General features: G+C 39.9%; 1 protein-coding gene across 8 annotated transcripts in view; it reads left to right on the top strand.

Moving 5' to 3' along the window:
- The window catches only part of TJP2 (tight junction protein 2), a 120,408-nt gene extending 107,922 nt beyond the window's left edge, over positions 1-12,486 (top strand). For 5 of the 8 annotated variants that reach the window (XM_032306736.1, XM_032306737.1, XM_032306733.1 and 2 more), the window contains 10 exons: positions 130-317; positions 764-859; positions 1,397-1,476; positions 1,868-2,078; positions 4,587-4,687; positions 5,883-6,095; positions 7,279-7,389; positions 8,609-8,938; positions 10,036-10,121; positions 11,505-11,670. In XM_032306736.1, the coding sequence (XP_032162627.1) occupies positions 130-317; positions 764-859; positions 1,397-1,476; positions 1,868-2,078; positions 4,587-4,687; positions 5,883-6,095; positions 7,279-7,389; positions 8,609-8,938; positions 10,036-10,121; positions 11,505-11,670 (1,582 nt within the window). Of the gene's footprint in view, positions 1-129; positions 318-763; positions 860-1,396; positions 1,477-1,867; positions 2,079-4,586; positions 4,688-5,882; positions 6,096-7,278; positions 7,390-8,608; positions 8,939-10,035; positions 10,122-11,504 lie in introns of all 8 variants that reach the window. The other 3 variants (XM_032306735.1, XM_032306734.1, XM_032306730.1) reach the window with 2 other exon arrangements.
- Positions 12,487-14,001: the final 1,515 nt, after the last annotated feature.

The raw sequence follows: 14,001 nt of genomic DNA, 5'->3' as shown, positions 1-14,001 counted from the left end.
CTTCCACTGTGAAGCTGCATCTTCTTTAATCCAAGTTCATAAACCTCACTGACTGGTTTTGGTTCATTTTAACTTCAATTGTGCATTTTCTGGCTTTAGAGATTCACTACCTTTGGTTTTTTCTCTCAGAGCTGAACAAATGGCCAGCGTTCAGAATGCCCAGAGAGACAATGCTGGGGACAGAGCAGATTTCTGGAGAATGCGTGGCCAGAGATCTGGTGTGAAGAAAAACTTAAGGAAGAGCCGTGAAGATCTAACAGCTGTTGTGTCGGTTAGCACCAAGTTCCCGGCTTATGAGAGGGTTTTGCTGCGAGAAGGTAAGGAAGCCAAGTGGGGCCAGGAAATGATCTGACTGGGCTCTGCGCCTGTCTTCTTCATTTTCAGACCACAGTAGCCAGGTTCAAACTTCCCATACTACTTAAGCCAAAGCCAGGCTGTTGAGTTGCAGTCATACTCATACATGCAATAATAACTTTCAGAAAAGTGACTTGTACAAACTCCTACATGCAGGTGTATTTCCATGTCTTCGGTTATTTCTGTTAATACTACCATTCAGAAGTTTATATATATTATCTGTAGCAAAGTTTTTTTTTTTATTTCTTTTGGTTTCTTTTCTGAAGAAAAAGAACAGGGCTGAAATGGGGGAGGAAGAACACAATTTCTTCGATTCAGTAATGTTATCATCGGCCTATAAAATACTTCTGCTTCATACCTCCAGTAGCCGAGGAGATGTGTTCCTATGGCCTTTCTTGTCTCATTTCAGCTGGTTTCAAGAGACCTGTGGTCTTATTTGGCCCCATAGCAGATATAGCACTGGAAAAGTTGGCAAACGAGTTACCGGACCTGTTCCAAACTGCTAGTAAGTCTGTTGATGATTTTTTTCTCTCCCAATTTATATTTTGAAAAATACGAATATATAAGAAAAGTGAAAAGTGTGGTATGAATACCCACATACCTTCACATGAAGGCACTGTCACCTGTCAAAAAGTTTGCCTTATACCTCCCCTGCCATTTTTTACCCATGTAAATCTCCTCAGTACAAGGACATTCTTCTATATAACCACACTACATCACCTAACAAATTTAACAAAGATATGGTAATACTGCTTAGTATATAGTCTGTTTATATAGTCTGTTTCTGTCTTTCTAGAATCCTCCTTTCTTCTACTTTATTTCCCGACTTGCTGTCTTGCAGCATCCAAACCCCTGTCTCACCTGTCAGACTGCCACCTTCCTTGTGATTAGGTTTCAGTTAGAGAGGTAGTGTATGTCCTTCTCATGGTCTCTCTTCAGGGCCTCCTGATGTCGGATGTCCTGTCATTGCTGATGCTGGGTTGGAGTCTTTGGTCCTGATTTCTGAAAATATTAATTAGCTGTTTGTTCTTTGCTTTTGCAGAAACAGAACCAAAAGATGCAGGTTCTGAGAAATCCAGTGGGGTAGTGCGGTTAAATACTGTGCGGCAAATTATTGAACAGGTGAGGAAGTTCATCCAAAAACCATGTTGTTGGAAAGAACTGAGTCACAGTTTGCCACAGTCCTTTTTGGAATAGAACCTGTATTTTAATAATCATTAAATGTTAATGATAAAAAAGTGAATATAAACATAACCTGTTGGCTCAACCAGTCTATGTGGAAACAGTCGATGTTCAGTGGCAGTGATGTATGGTTTTTTTCAGAGTTCTCAACATTATACCAAATAACCTGTTCATTCATTTTCTCAGAAGTGAGCATAATATGGAGAAAAACGTTTAATGCTTTTTGATTTAAACTGACAAGTTTTACCTGATGTAGCCTTTACTTGAGACAAACTCTTTGCTGCCCTGTGACTACATATTTGTTGACATAACTTTGCCCCATTTCTAACAGGATAAGCATGCACTATTGGACGTGACTCCTAAAGCCGTGGACCTGTTGAATTACACTCAGTGGTTCCCGATTGTGATTTTTTTCAAACCAGACTCTAGACAAGGTGTCAAAACCATGAGACAGAGGTTGAATCCAACATCCAACAAAAGTTCTCGGAAGTTATATGATCAAGCCAACAAGCTTAAAAAAACTTGTGCACATCTCTTCACAGGTAAGTGAAATATAAAATGTTGTCTCTTTGCTCCACAGTGGGAAATAGAGAATTGGAATAAAGAATGGGAGAAATAAGAAAATAATCTGAACAAAAAAGAGTAATCTGAAATCCTATTCATGACTCCTTGAAAAGAAACTAATCCTAAAATGATATTAGGCTCATGGCATTTGTAGATTTAATTTTGATTGAAAATGATCATAGAAATCCATGACATGCAAAAATTGGTCACTTTGATGGGTTCAGATTTTTGTGTGGAACTACAGGCCAGTGACTGAGCCCAGTGCACCATCTAGCACCCACATCTCTATCTAGATTCTATCATTGTTCTCTGCTTACCATGCATGTGTGCACTAACAGAGTGGTAGGAACTTGGTTTCATTATTTAAAAAGATCCCCAAAATAGAAGCTTGAACACTCTGTATGATTAAGGATTTATTACTCCCATTTTTAGGATAATAAATGATACTGTGATTATGTTTAAAAATAAAGAGTTCTCTATCCTATAGAAATGCATACGAAGTGAAATATTCATAGATGGACCTAATATGTATTTATGGATGACCTAATATGATGCCTAGTATTTGCTTACATAATCTTTGGTGAGGAGAGTGGTTGGGGATGTCGATAAGACTGGCCAAGAGTTGATAGTTTCTGAGGGTGGGTAATGTAGACAAGTTCATGTTCTCTCTACTTTGTATATGTTTAAAATTTCACATAATAGAATTTCTTAAGTTCCTGAAATGAAGACCCCCTGCTAGCTAGTATTCCTCATAAAAGTAAAATAATCTAAGAATGTAGCATGTTTAGTAACTGAATATGTGCAGTAGCTATATATGTGACTGCTTCTGTAAATGTGGTATAATTCAGGGTTTAAAAGGGTTAAATCAGGGGTGCCTGGGTGGCTCAGTGGGTTAAGCCTCTGCCTTAGGCTCAGGTCATGATCCCAGGGTCCCTGCTCAGCCCGGAGCCTGCTTCCTCCTCTCTCTCTGCCTGCTTCTCTGCCTACTTGTGATCTCCATCTGTCAAATAAATAAATAAAATCTTAAAAAAATAAAAGGGTTAAATCAAGTCATACAGTTTTGTGGGAGCAGCATGAGGGGAATGTATGGGTAGAACATCCTTAGGGTAATGATAGCTCTTCGAGTTGAGTGCTGCTCACCATCTACCTATCTGACACTGGGGAGGGAGGGAGTAGATGAAATATGTCCACATTGGACTCTTGTTTTATTGTCACTGGCTTTTCTTGTTAAAGACACGCACTTAAAAAAAAAAAAAAAAACAAAAAAAACCCCCCAAAACCACGCACTATTTACCACTGGGATGAAAATGGTGAAACTGACAGGTAATTTCTCCAAATGTACAGTAAAGAGTGGTCTATAATAAACTGGGTTTTTGCAAATGTGGAGTCTTTTTTTTTTTTTAAAGATTTTATTTATTTATCAGAGAGAGAGGGGGAGAGAGCAAGCACAGGTAGACAGAATGGCAGGCAGTGGCAGAGGGAGAAGCAGGCTCCCCGCTGAGCAAGGAGCCCGATATGGGACTCGATCCCAGGACGCTGGGATCATGACCCGAGCCGAAGGCAGCTGCTCAACCAACTGAGCCACCCAGGCGTCTCGCAAATGTGGAGTCTTAAGAGTCAATTTCTCTTCTGTAGAATGGGGACAATAATACCTACTTTGTAAAGTTTGGGTAAACGAGAAATGAGCTCATCCATGTAAGGTGTTTGGAAAAGTGCTTGCTTAATGCATAGTGGTTATATAAGGTATATTTCGTTCTGAATAGAAAATATATATTCCTTGTAGAGTTTAGTCTGAATATATATTCTAAAATATTTATCAAAATTACATACACTTAAATGTTACCTTTAGTATTTTTTTGAAGATATCAACAGTAAATTTGTGTATGTTTTTCTTATTTATAACATACATGCCGAGGTAACAATCTTTAAAATACAGTGCTTTTATATTTGTTCTAGATGTGTTTTCTTTGCTCCTAAAAACACACTTGTTAAAAACATACTTTTTGGGGCACCTGGGTGGCTTAGCAGGTTAAGCCACTGCCTTTGGCTCAGGTCATGATCCTGGAGTTCTGGGATCGAGTCCCCCAGCAGGCTCCCAGCTCTGCAGGGAGTCTGCTGCTCCTCTGACCTTCTCCCCTCTCATGGTCTCTCTCACTCTCTCTCTCAAATAAATAAATAAAATCTTAAAAAAAACCCAACCATATTTTTTAAAGGTATCTTTTCTGAAAAACATATTCTGAAATGAAAGTAACTCATTTTTAGCTTTATAACATTCATCTGTAATGCAAACTCCCAACAGCTAGACCAGTAGTGGCATTAATTACATTCAACTAAAGGGATTTATTGTTCAAATATGTGTCTGCTTTCTCTTGCATTTGCCAAAGTTTTAATTCAAATATGACAAATGAGTAAAATTATGTGAAGTAACATTTTTAATAGACATTGCTCTGGAAATTGATGCAAACCTTTTGTTTACATTTCTGAAGCTACTATCAACCTAAATTCAACCAATGATAGCTGGTTTGGCAGCTTGAAGGACACAATTCAGCATCAGCAAGGAGAAGCAGTTTGGGTCTCTGAAGGAAAGGTATGTGGCATAGATACTCTGCTATGAGGTGAGAGTCCATGTTCTCAATCTTTTCTCAGGAGGGTAGTGAATGTAGAACACCATGGCCATTTGAAGTGATTCCAGTGTATTTGCTAATCAAGTTTGGAATTTTATAAATTCTCTAAGACTTTTCAAAGAAAAGTAGAATGTGATGTATGTGACCCTACATTCACTTCCCTTTTACTTTTAACGTAGTAACTAGTGTTGTATTCCAAGCACACTAATCAGAGCTTACAAGATCTTGTGCTGAGCTCCACAGCTTACTAAGGATATGGGAAAGTCAGCATGGAAGGGAGAGGTGAGGATGAGGGTCATGGAGAAGGTATTTAAAAATTGATTTTAAAAAAGGAAAAGTTGGAATCATTTGCTTAGAAGACTGGAAGAGAATGTGTCCTAGGAATGTGGAATTCGAGTAGGTTGGTAAGAGAATGCTCAGAACCTTGTGTTGGCTTCTAAAACTGGCGAGCTTCTCCTTCATGCAGGTAGTTTACCCACAGTTCTGCTGAAGGGAGGAAGCAAAGAAATTATACCAATCTCCTGTGGTTCTAAGGCTTTGGTGCTAGTATTCTGTAGTCCAGCTGAATTGAACTAGTTGGTGAGATGTCAGAGGATGATTCTGTTGCGAAAGTGACTCAGTTACCAATTAGATTGTTGAGTCCTTGTCTTGCCCTTTGGAAACTGCATATTTAGTTTAGGCATCTAGCATCTTCTGAGTGCTTACAGCCTGCTAGGTTCTATGCTAACTCCCTTTATGAGAACAGGTTGAACATGACATAGCTTCCTCCCTTAAGGATTTGAGAATCTTACGGAGGAATGGAGAGGTGTGTAGCACCAGGCAGTATACATTTATTATAAGAGACAAGCATTAGGAGAAAAAGCTGGAAAGGAGCCCAGATTCTTGAGGAGAAGTGTAACAATTTGAGGAAGCATGGCTCAGTAGTGGGAGATAGGATGGTGGTAAGGTAGATAGGGTGGAGGTTCCTAATTTGAATCCCTGCACAAAAAATTAACATAGTAATCTCAAGCCAAGTGATTTAAGGAAAATAAAGATGACTTCCCTTTCTACAACATGTCAAAGTTTCAGTCACTTGGCTGTGCCCTTGGGAATTTTCTTGAGTCCCCACTCCCAGGAGCCATGACGACCCCACTGACCCTCCGAAACAAATTCCTCTAGATGGAAGGGATGGATGATGACCCTGAAGACCGCATGTCCTACTTAACTGCCATGGGTGCAGACTATCTGAGTTGCGACAGCCGCCTCATCAGTGACTTTGAGGACACCGACGGCGAAGGAGGCGCCTACACTGACAATGAGCTGGATGAGCCAGCTGAGGAGCCACCGGTGTCTTCCATCACCCGCTCCTCGGAGCCGGTGCAGCATGAGGAGGTGAGGTGAGGCAGGCCGCAGGCTGTGAGGCCATGAGCAGGAAAAGGAGGTTCTCCTGTTTCACTTGAATTCTTCTGGATAACTGTTTATTTAGGGTACTGTGGAAGGTATTCCTAAGAGTTAGAACAGAGGACTTCTAGGGGGTTTCTGATTCCAAGTCGATGCTTGTACGATAGCATTTGTGGTCCATGGGAAAGCCAGACAGGAACTAAGTGCTGGGAGAGGTTGAGTGATAAGCACTCTCACACTGATGTTCTCGAGCATGACGGATACACTAAACAGCTCTATGTGCCAGCTGTCTAAATTACAAGTGGAACATTATTTTTAAATATAATTTTGTGGTATTTACTTGTAACCTTTGATTAGGTCTCTTTGTACTTTTAGGTATCCTTGCTTTTTCTTATCCATCCTACCTTTAACCTTTCTAATCTTGCCAAAACTCCTGAGTATTTCCCCATCAGTTTCCTTCTTTTTTGTACTTCAATTTTTTAATTGAGTTTATGATCAGATATACATCTGATCATGTGTACTGTGCATCCACCGGTGAATAGACAGCTTCTGTGATCTTAGAGATCGTGTCAACAGGCACTAAGTTAGGACCAGTTATTAGCTCCACCTCAGAGAGCACTGGGATAATGTAGATGACGTTATTCATCTATTTGAATAGTTGTTCTTGTGGACTTCTGTTTAACAAGTCAGCTCATTTGGGTGAATAGTTTTATTCTTTATGAAATAAAAGTACCAAAAAAATAAGTCGGGGGCGGGTAAAACCCACCAAGGCCAAAAATTTAGTATATACCAGTGGACAAGTTTCAAAGAATAAATTAACTTGCTAATGTCTAAAGGTGTTGATGAGCTAATGCTTAAAAATATTAACAGCTTTAAGTGATAAAAGAGATTTAGACTTTAGGAGAACTTTGCGGGGGGGGTTATTTTAAAGGAAGAGACTACTACAATGGATGATAGTTAAAAATATATATATAAAGCATTTGCTAATGGGAATATGCTAGTACCTATCTGCCTTTTCAGTAAAGCAGCACTGGGTCAGTATCCCGATATGTGCAAGTTATGAACCTCAACTTTGGAACATCTTGCAACTTGGCAGAACTCTAGCAAAGCAGATGAGCGTTCTCTTCTCTTTGCTGGGATCTTCTTGTTGTGAATGAACCTTTATGTCTTGTAGAGCATAAGGAAACCCAGCCCAGAGCCACGAGCTCAGATGAGGAGGGCTGCTAGCAGAGATCAACTTAGGGACAGTAGCCCACCCCCAGCATTCAAGCCAGAGCCGCCTAAGGTACGTGGCTGGGAAGCCCACGATGGGGAGGAAGAATAAGCAGATACCCGGACGGCTTCCTGCATAGCCAGGAAGAGCACAAATGAGATGGTGTTTTGTTTTTGGCTCTTTTGTTACTAAGATGTGTCTTTTGGTTTGTGGGGTGAACCCCGAAAGTAGAGAAGAGTAAAAAGAAGGAAGGGCAGTTTTAGGAGAACATAAGGTTTTAGAACTGTTGGTATTTTATTTATTTATTTATACACTTATTCATACATTTATTATTTTGTTTTTTACTTCAAAACCTTTTTTCTATCAAGAATAAAAGTTGGACAAATACTGAATGTCCGGAAGCACTGATCTCACAATCTGTTTTTCTTTTTCAGTTAAAGTTTTCTGCTCACAATCTGATTTAGATATAAATATAGATATAGAAAATCCCTGATTGATGATTTATTTACTAAAGAAAACAATCACCACCACTGTTTATGATCCCTCTCGTTATCAGGACAGCTTAATTTATTTTTAAATTATATCATTACTCAGAATCAATAAGAATTGACATGGTATATGTCATATGATTTTTTTACCCCCTTTCTGAATCAATTCTATATAAATAAAGGCTTTCCCTAATAACCCAATAAAATTTCTCCATTTAACTCAATACTTTAGATAGGAAGAAAGTAGTCAGTGATTATGTAAGCTGTCAGAAACAGTGGCCTCATAAGATAAATCACTGAAAATGTACAAACAGGATTGAAGTATGAAGGAAAAGTGGCCATGAGCATTATATGCTGCCCTTCCTGCTCCAGTCTCATTCGTGGCTGGACAGAGACCTTCCCTCTGGGGTAGGGCATGCACCCTTAGTATATGAACTCAGGATCCCACTCTTCAATCCTAAACCCCATGACTCGTTCTGAGGTCTTTTTCAAGATACTGATCTTAATCTCTTCTAGTACAAAAGTAGGTCTGATCTGCCTCTACACTGACAGGCCTCCCAGCCCCTCTCCAATACCCTCTGGTTTCCTAGTGCTCTTAATATTTTTTTCTAGGAAGCAGGGTAGGGCTCAGGATGCCCAGCCAGTGGCTGTTTGTCCTGCAGTATTTGATTTCTTGTCAGAATGGTATTTGTTGACTACCTCTGGAAACTGATCAGGAAATGGGAGTGTGTATTAAATCACTAATACAGATTTGAACATAAACTGAAAGCCAAAGGTAAAAATTTGTTCATCATTCTCTGCAGGCCAAAATCCAGAACAGAGAAGAATCCTTTGACTTCTCCAGATCCCATGAATATAAGTCAAACCCCTCAGCCATTGCTGGTAATGAAGTTTCCGGAGCATCTACCAAAGGCTGTCCCCCTCCTGTTGCAGCAAAACCTGCCTTGGGAAGGTCTATATTGAAGCCCTCCACTCCTGTCCCTCCCCCAGAGAGTGAAGAGGTGGGAGAGGGCAGTGAGGAACAAGAAGGCACTCCCAAGTCTGTCCTGGGCAAAGTAAAAATATTTGAGAAGATGGATCACAAGGCAAGATTACAGAGAATGCAAGAGCTCCAAGAAGCACAGAATGCAAGGGTAATTATTTTTAAACCAGTAGATTATCTTAGTATGTCAGCAGTAAAAATGTTAAATTTCATTTCATATAATGATTTGCAGTCCTTTTTTTTTCACTGGTACAGACATGTAAAGCATGTTCACATGCCTGATACCACAGGCACATCCTATGTTTATGTTATTTCCAGATTGCCAGCTATCACTGTGTCCCTTTTTCTTCTCATCAAGGAAGCCTAACAGTATAGGTGAAAAAGATTCTTTTCATACCTCAGAACTTTCTGTCAGGTTTAGGAATGGGGAAGTATGACAAGAGAATCAGGGCCTCTCTGAAGTTAGTTCTCATGAAAACATTTGTTGTATTCGTTTGGTAACTGAATTTTAATTTGCTCCCAGATATGCCATAGAAACCAAGCAAAGCTTGATGTTAAATGAAAGGCCCATAGATTATACTTTTTGATACTGTTTGAATTTTTGTACTGTATGCACATCTAACCTTCCAAAAGACAAAGAAGAGTAGAAGTCAAGACTCATGGAACATATTCTACCCAGTGTATATGGGAGGTTTTTTTTCCATTTAAGTCTATTACAGCAACAGTACAGTGCTTCTGAGCATTTTTCTTTTGTTTTGGTTGTTTTGGTGGTAAAATACATATAACATTTATTATTTTAACCATTTTTTCCCATTTTAACTATTTTTTTAAGTGTTCACGGCATTGGGTATATTTACAGTGATCTGCCATCATCACCACCATCCGTCTCCAGAACTTGTTCATCTCTCCTCACTGAAACTCCCCGTTATCCCCTTCCTCTGTCCCTGGTAATCACTGTACTTTCTGTCTTCATGCATTTGACAACTTAGGAGCCATTTAAATGGAGTCACATGGTATTTGTCTTCGTTGTAGCATGTGGCAGAATTTCATTGCTTTTAAACATTTTTCTTATTTGATATGTAATACTAGGCCATCACATACAACCATAAAAACTAGAGAGTTGCTTTTATTTTTTCTCCTCTACTTAAAATGGGATTGGAAAAGGGAACCAACAAGAAACCAGCAAGCCACCCAGCAATCATTCATTCTTCCCTTTTTGTTCTCCCCCCCCCCCCTTAATTACCACAGATTGAAATTGCTCAGAAACATCCTGATATCTATGCAGTTCCAATCAAAACACACAAGCCAGACCCTGGCCTTTCCCAGCACACAAGGTAAGGGCTGCTCAGCAGTATTAAGTCTAGAAAGGGGGCTGGTCTAAGATTTGGACTCCTAAGAAAGAATTTCTTCACCTACATCTCAGTGTAACAGGAAGACTTTTTTTTCCTGCCCAACTATTTCCCTTACTTATGCAGTCAAAAAAAAGTTTAAAGATTTATTTATTTTAGAGGGAGTGAGAGCACAAGCAGGAGGGGCCAGAGGGAAAGGGAGACAGAATTTCAAGCAAACTCCTCACTGAGCGCACTCAATCCCAGGACCCTGAGCGGAAACCAAGAGTCGGACACAACTGTGCCACTCAGATACCTCGTCATTCAATCAAAATCAAACTTAATTATGAACATTAAAGAGTCAAAATTTTGTAATAATTTTGCTTTTGTGCTACAACTGACAAAGTGTAATCACTGACATTTCAAATTAGTCCCCTTTGTCACACCGAAGCACAGATATGTTACAGTGTATTGAGACAGCACATGAGAAAAATTCCTGGGTTTAGACACTAATTGTTTTGTCACTAATATATTTGGATTCTTAGTCAAGCTCCTTAATTCCTTTGCAACACGCAGCAAAGTCAGGCCACTTGTGCTGAACTGAGGTCTTTTTTTTTTTTTTTTTTTTTTAAGATTTTATTTATTTGACAGAGATTACAAGTAGGCAGAGAGGCAGGCAGAGAGAGAGGAAGGGAAGCAGTCTCCCTGCTGAGCAGAGAGCCTGATGGGGGGCTCTATCCTAAGACCCTGGGATCATGACCTGAGCCGAAGGCAGAGGCTTTAATCCACTGAGCCACCCAGGCACCCCTGAACTGAGATCTTAAGGGAAGGTGACAGTCAGTTGACCAGTGTTGGTAAGCTGCTTTATATTTAAAATGCTACATAAGCATCAGGAATTATGGCAGTGTTTTTATACTGGATAGTTCCTGCTTCCAAGGATAGAAAAAAAAAGTCACATTTTCTTGTGGCCAATCTGACTGGAAGTTAGAGTCTAATTTTATAGCAATAGAAAACTAGAGGCAAATTTCTCAATGACTGAACCATGGCCAACCAGGTGGCCCCTAGTTGACTGAAACTAGAAGAGAAATCACTCTGCTGGGTGAACTTGTAGCCAAAGACACAGGGATGGGAAGACACCCTCGGTCCAGTAGGGGAATTCTTAGGTCAGGGAGCACTTCCTCACTCACTGCCCCAGTCGGCACTGGCCTCAACCTGTTACTCCCACATGATGAACCTGAAGCAGGGCCAAAAGTGGCCCTGGTCTGTCAGCAAAGTGTGGCATGTGTCTCAGAGATTTGTGATCAGTCCGGGTACATGGCTGCATTTCCACAGGGCAGTCGGAAGCCTTGGATGAGCTGTGGGATGCATTTAACACTCTCACTTTGTTAGTTCCAGGCCACCTGAGCCCCAGAAGGGTCCTTCCAGACTCTATCAGGATCCCAGAGGAAGTTACGGCAGTGATGCCGAAGAGGAGGAATACCGCCAGCAGCTCTCAGAACACTCAAAGCGCGGCTATTACGGCCAGCCTTCCCGGTACCGGGACACAGAATTATAGAGGACGGCGAATTGACTCTTCTGTCTCTCCGCTGCCACGACCTCAGAGCAGCGGCCCCACTGAGTCACAGGATGGTTCTTTCTAGTATAACTACACTGTGGAGATGTGGGACCTCAACTCCCATTTCCTCAAGAGGAGCCCATGGGGCAGCCAGTGCAGTTAATGAACTGAAGGCTCTGTTTGTGGAACTGGGTCTTGGGAGTTTATGGCTTTTTGCTCAGAATTAAGAAAAACACTACAGTCTGATACTGTTACCTTTCTCAGTGGACCAAAATCTGTATTAATTCTGTTTGCGGATTTTTAACATGTATATTAAGAAGTGATAACTATTTTCCCTCATTAATATCTGCCTTTGAGTACTGTTTCAATGAGACTGAATGTGGAAAAGAAATTAAAATACTGTTGGACTCAAACGAAATTCAAAGAAGTATTTTATTACAATTCTAAGTGCCTTTGATGAGAAGTGTCTTAAATTTTCTTCCTTTGAAGCTGTATGCAAAGCCATAATGGACTAAAAACATTTTGACTAAAGTTTTATATCAGCTTAATAGCTATGGTTTTCTCTGCACTGTGTCATCTTTTTAAGGCATTTGTCTTTGTAATATTTTCCATAAAATCTGACTGTATATATAGTAGCTATACTTGGTAGTTCAGCTACCAGTGTTCAGTAGCTTGAAGACCAAGAAATTGGTATAGAAATTTTTTGTTTCTTTAAAACCATGTGCTCCATAAAAGCAGATACTTGGAAAAACTGTATTTCTAAAAGTGCGTGTATTGACAAGTTTTATAATTTAATAAAAAGGATATTGCAATCAATAATTTGCTTTGTGGGAGATTACTCCACTAGTTTCTACTTCTAAAAGCAACTTTTATTTCAGTTAGTGCTCATGAAATGAGAACACACTCATTGCTGAAGATGAAAATGGAGACCCATGTGGAAAAGAAAATGAAACTTCCCCATCATCTCATCCTTCAGACAATTTTAGTGCATTTCCTTGGAGCACATATTTGTGGATGTCTATATGTGTTATAATTTGGATGTCTGTATGTGCAAATACTGTATTTGCAGTTTTCCTTTTTTTTTTTTTTTTAAGGATTTTATTCATGAGAGAGAGGGTGAGCATGGGGCGGGGGAGGGGGGTGCCAGAGAGACAAGCAGACTCCCTGCTGAGCGTGGAGCACCATGTGGGCTGATCCCCACAACCCAGAGATCCCGACCTGAGCCAAAATCAAAAGTCAGATGCTTAACCAACTGACCCACTGAGGCGCCTGTTTTCTAACTTTTCTATTTAACATTTATCATGAACGTTTCTCACAGACAGTTAAAACTCAGGTATGCATCATTGCTAGTAACTGCAACTGCAGAATAGTACCATCCTGTGACTTTATAACTAGACGATTCCGCTATCTTTGGTAGTTTGGATTGTTTTCAGTTTTTTGTCTCTTTTACATGAAATGTACCTCTGTGTGTAATCCATTTCTGTACATCAATGATCAGCATTTTAATCCTTTTCTGCAGGTAGTTGCTCAGAAGTAGAATTACTGAGCAAAAGCATAAGGAACATTTTTAAAGCTCTTAATGTTTACTGCCAGATTGCTTCCTAGAAAAGTTGCATCAATTTATACTCCCACATTCACTCTCTAAAGGTTGAAATATGTTTAGAAGTTAAACAAGACAGCCTAGGAATTTAGGCTTGTATGAATTAAAAGTACACTGAATTTAGGAAAGAGAAGAGTCTTGGTTCCCATTAAGAGTCTTTTATAATGTGAATTTCTACAAAGGTGTTTAGCTTTAAGTTGTTATAAATTCAGCTTTTTCAAAACAGTTGTATTGGTAATATGTCCTTGATGGTGTCTTTATCAATCTTGGTGCTATAATTTATAAACCATTTAGTGCAGTATGATGAATTTCTGAGCAGTCCTGAAGACACTGACTCCAATCTGTGTATTTGGTAAATAAAAGTCCCCTTTTATGGATGGAAAAAGATACATTGGTTATAAGATGAGTTGGTTTGCCTGTGTCCATGAACTACCTGAATGAGCTTTTCTGCAAAGCCAGGGAAGGGAAAGGGGGCTTTTCATCGGGAGCTGGGCTGTCATCTGGCTCTAGCATTTGTTTTGTGGTACATTAAGTGGTGCAGACCAGTAGGACCTCTGTTCCCCATAAGGCCCCACAGTATGTCTGATGGACCGCTAGTGCCTACCCCACCCATTTTTCATTAATACTCTGTTCTGGAAAGGAATTAAGGCTGTCTGTGATATATATGGATTGTAATTAAGGAAAAAAACGGGCCCAAGACAAATGAGGAAAGAAGGGAGAAGATTGTCAGA

Source organism: Mustela erminea, chromosome 12 (genome assembly GCF_009829155.1).
Source record: "Mustela erminea isolate mMusErm1 chromosome 12, mMusErm1.Pri, whole genome shotgun sequence".
NCBI lineage: Eukaryota > Metazoa > Chordata > Mammalia > Carnivora > Mustelidae > Mustela > Mustela erminea.
This window is presented reverse-complemented; position numbering and strand designations above follow the sequence as displayed.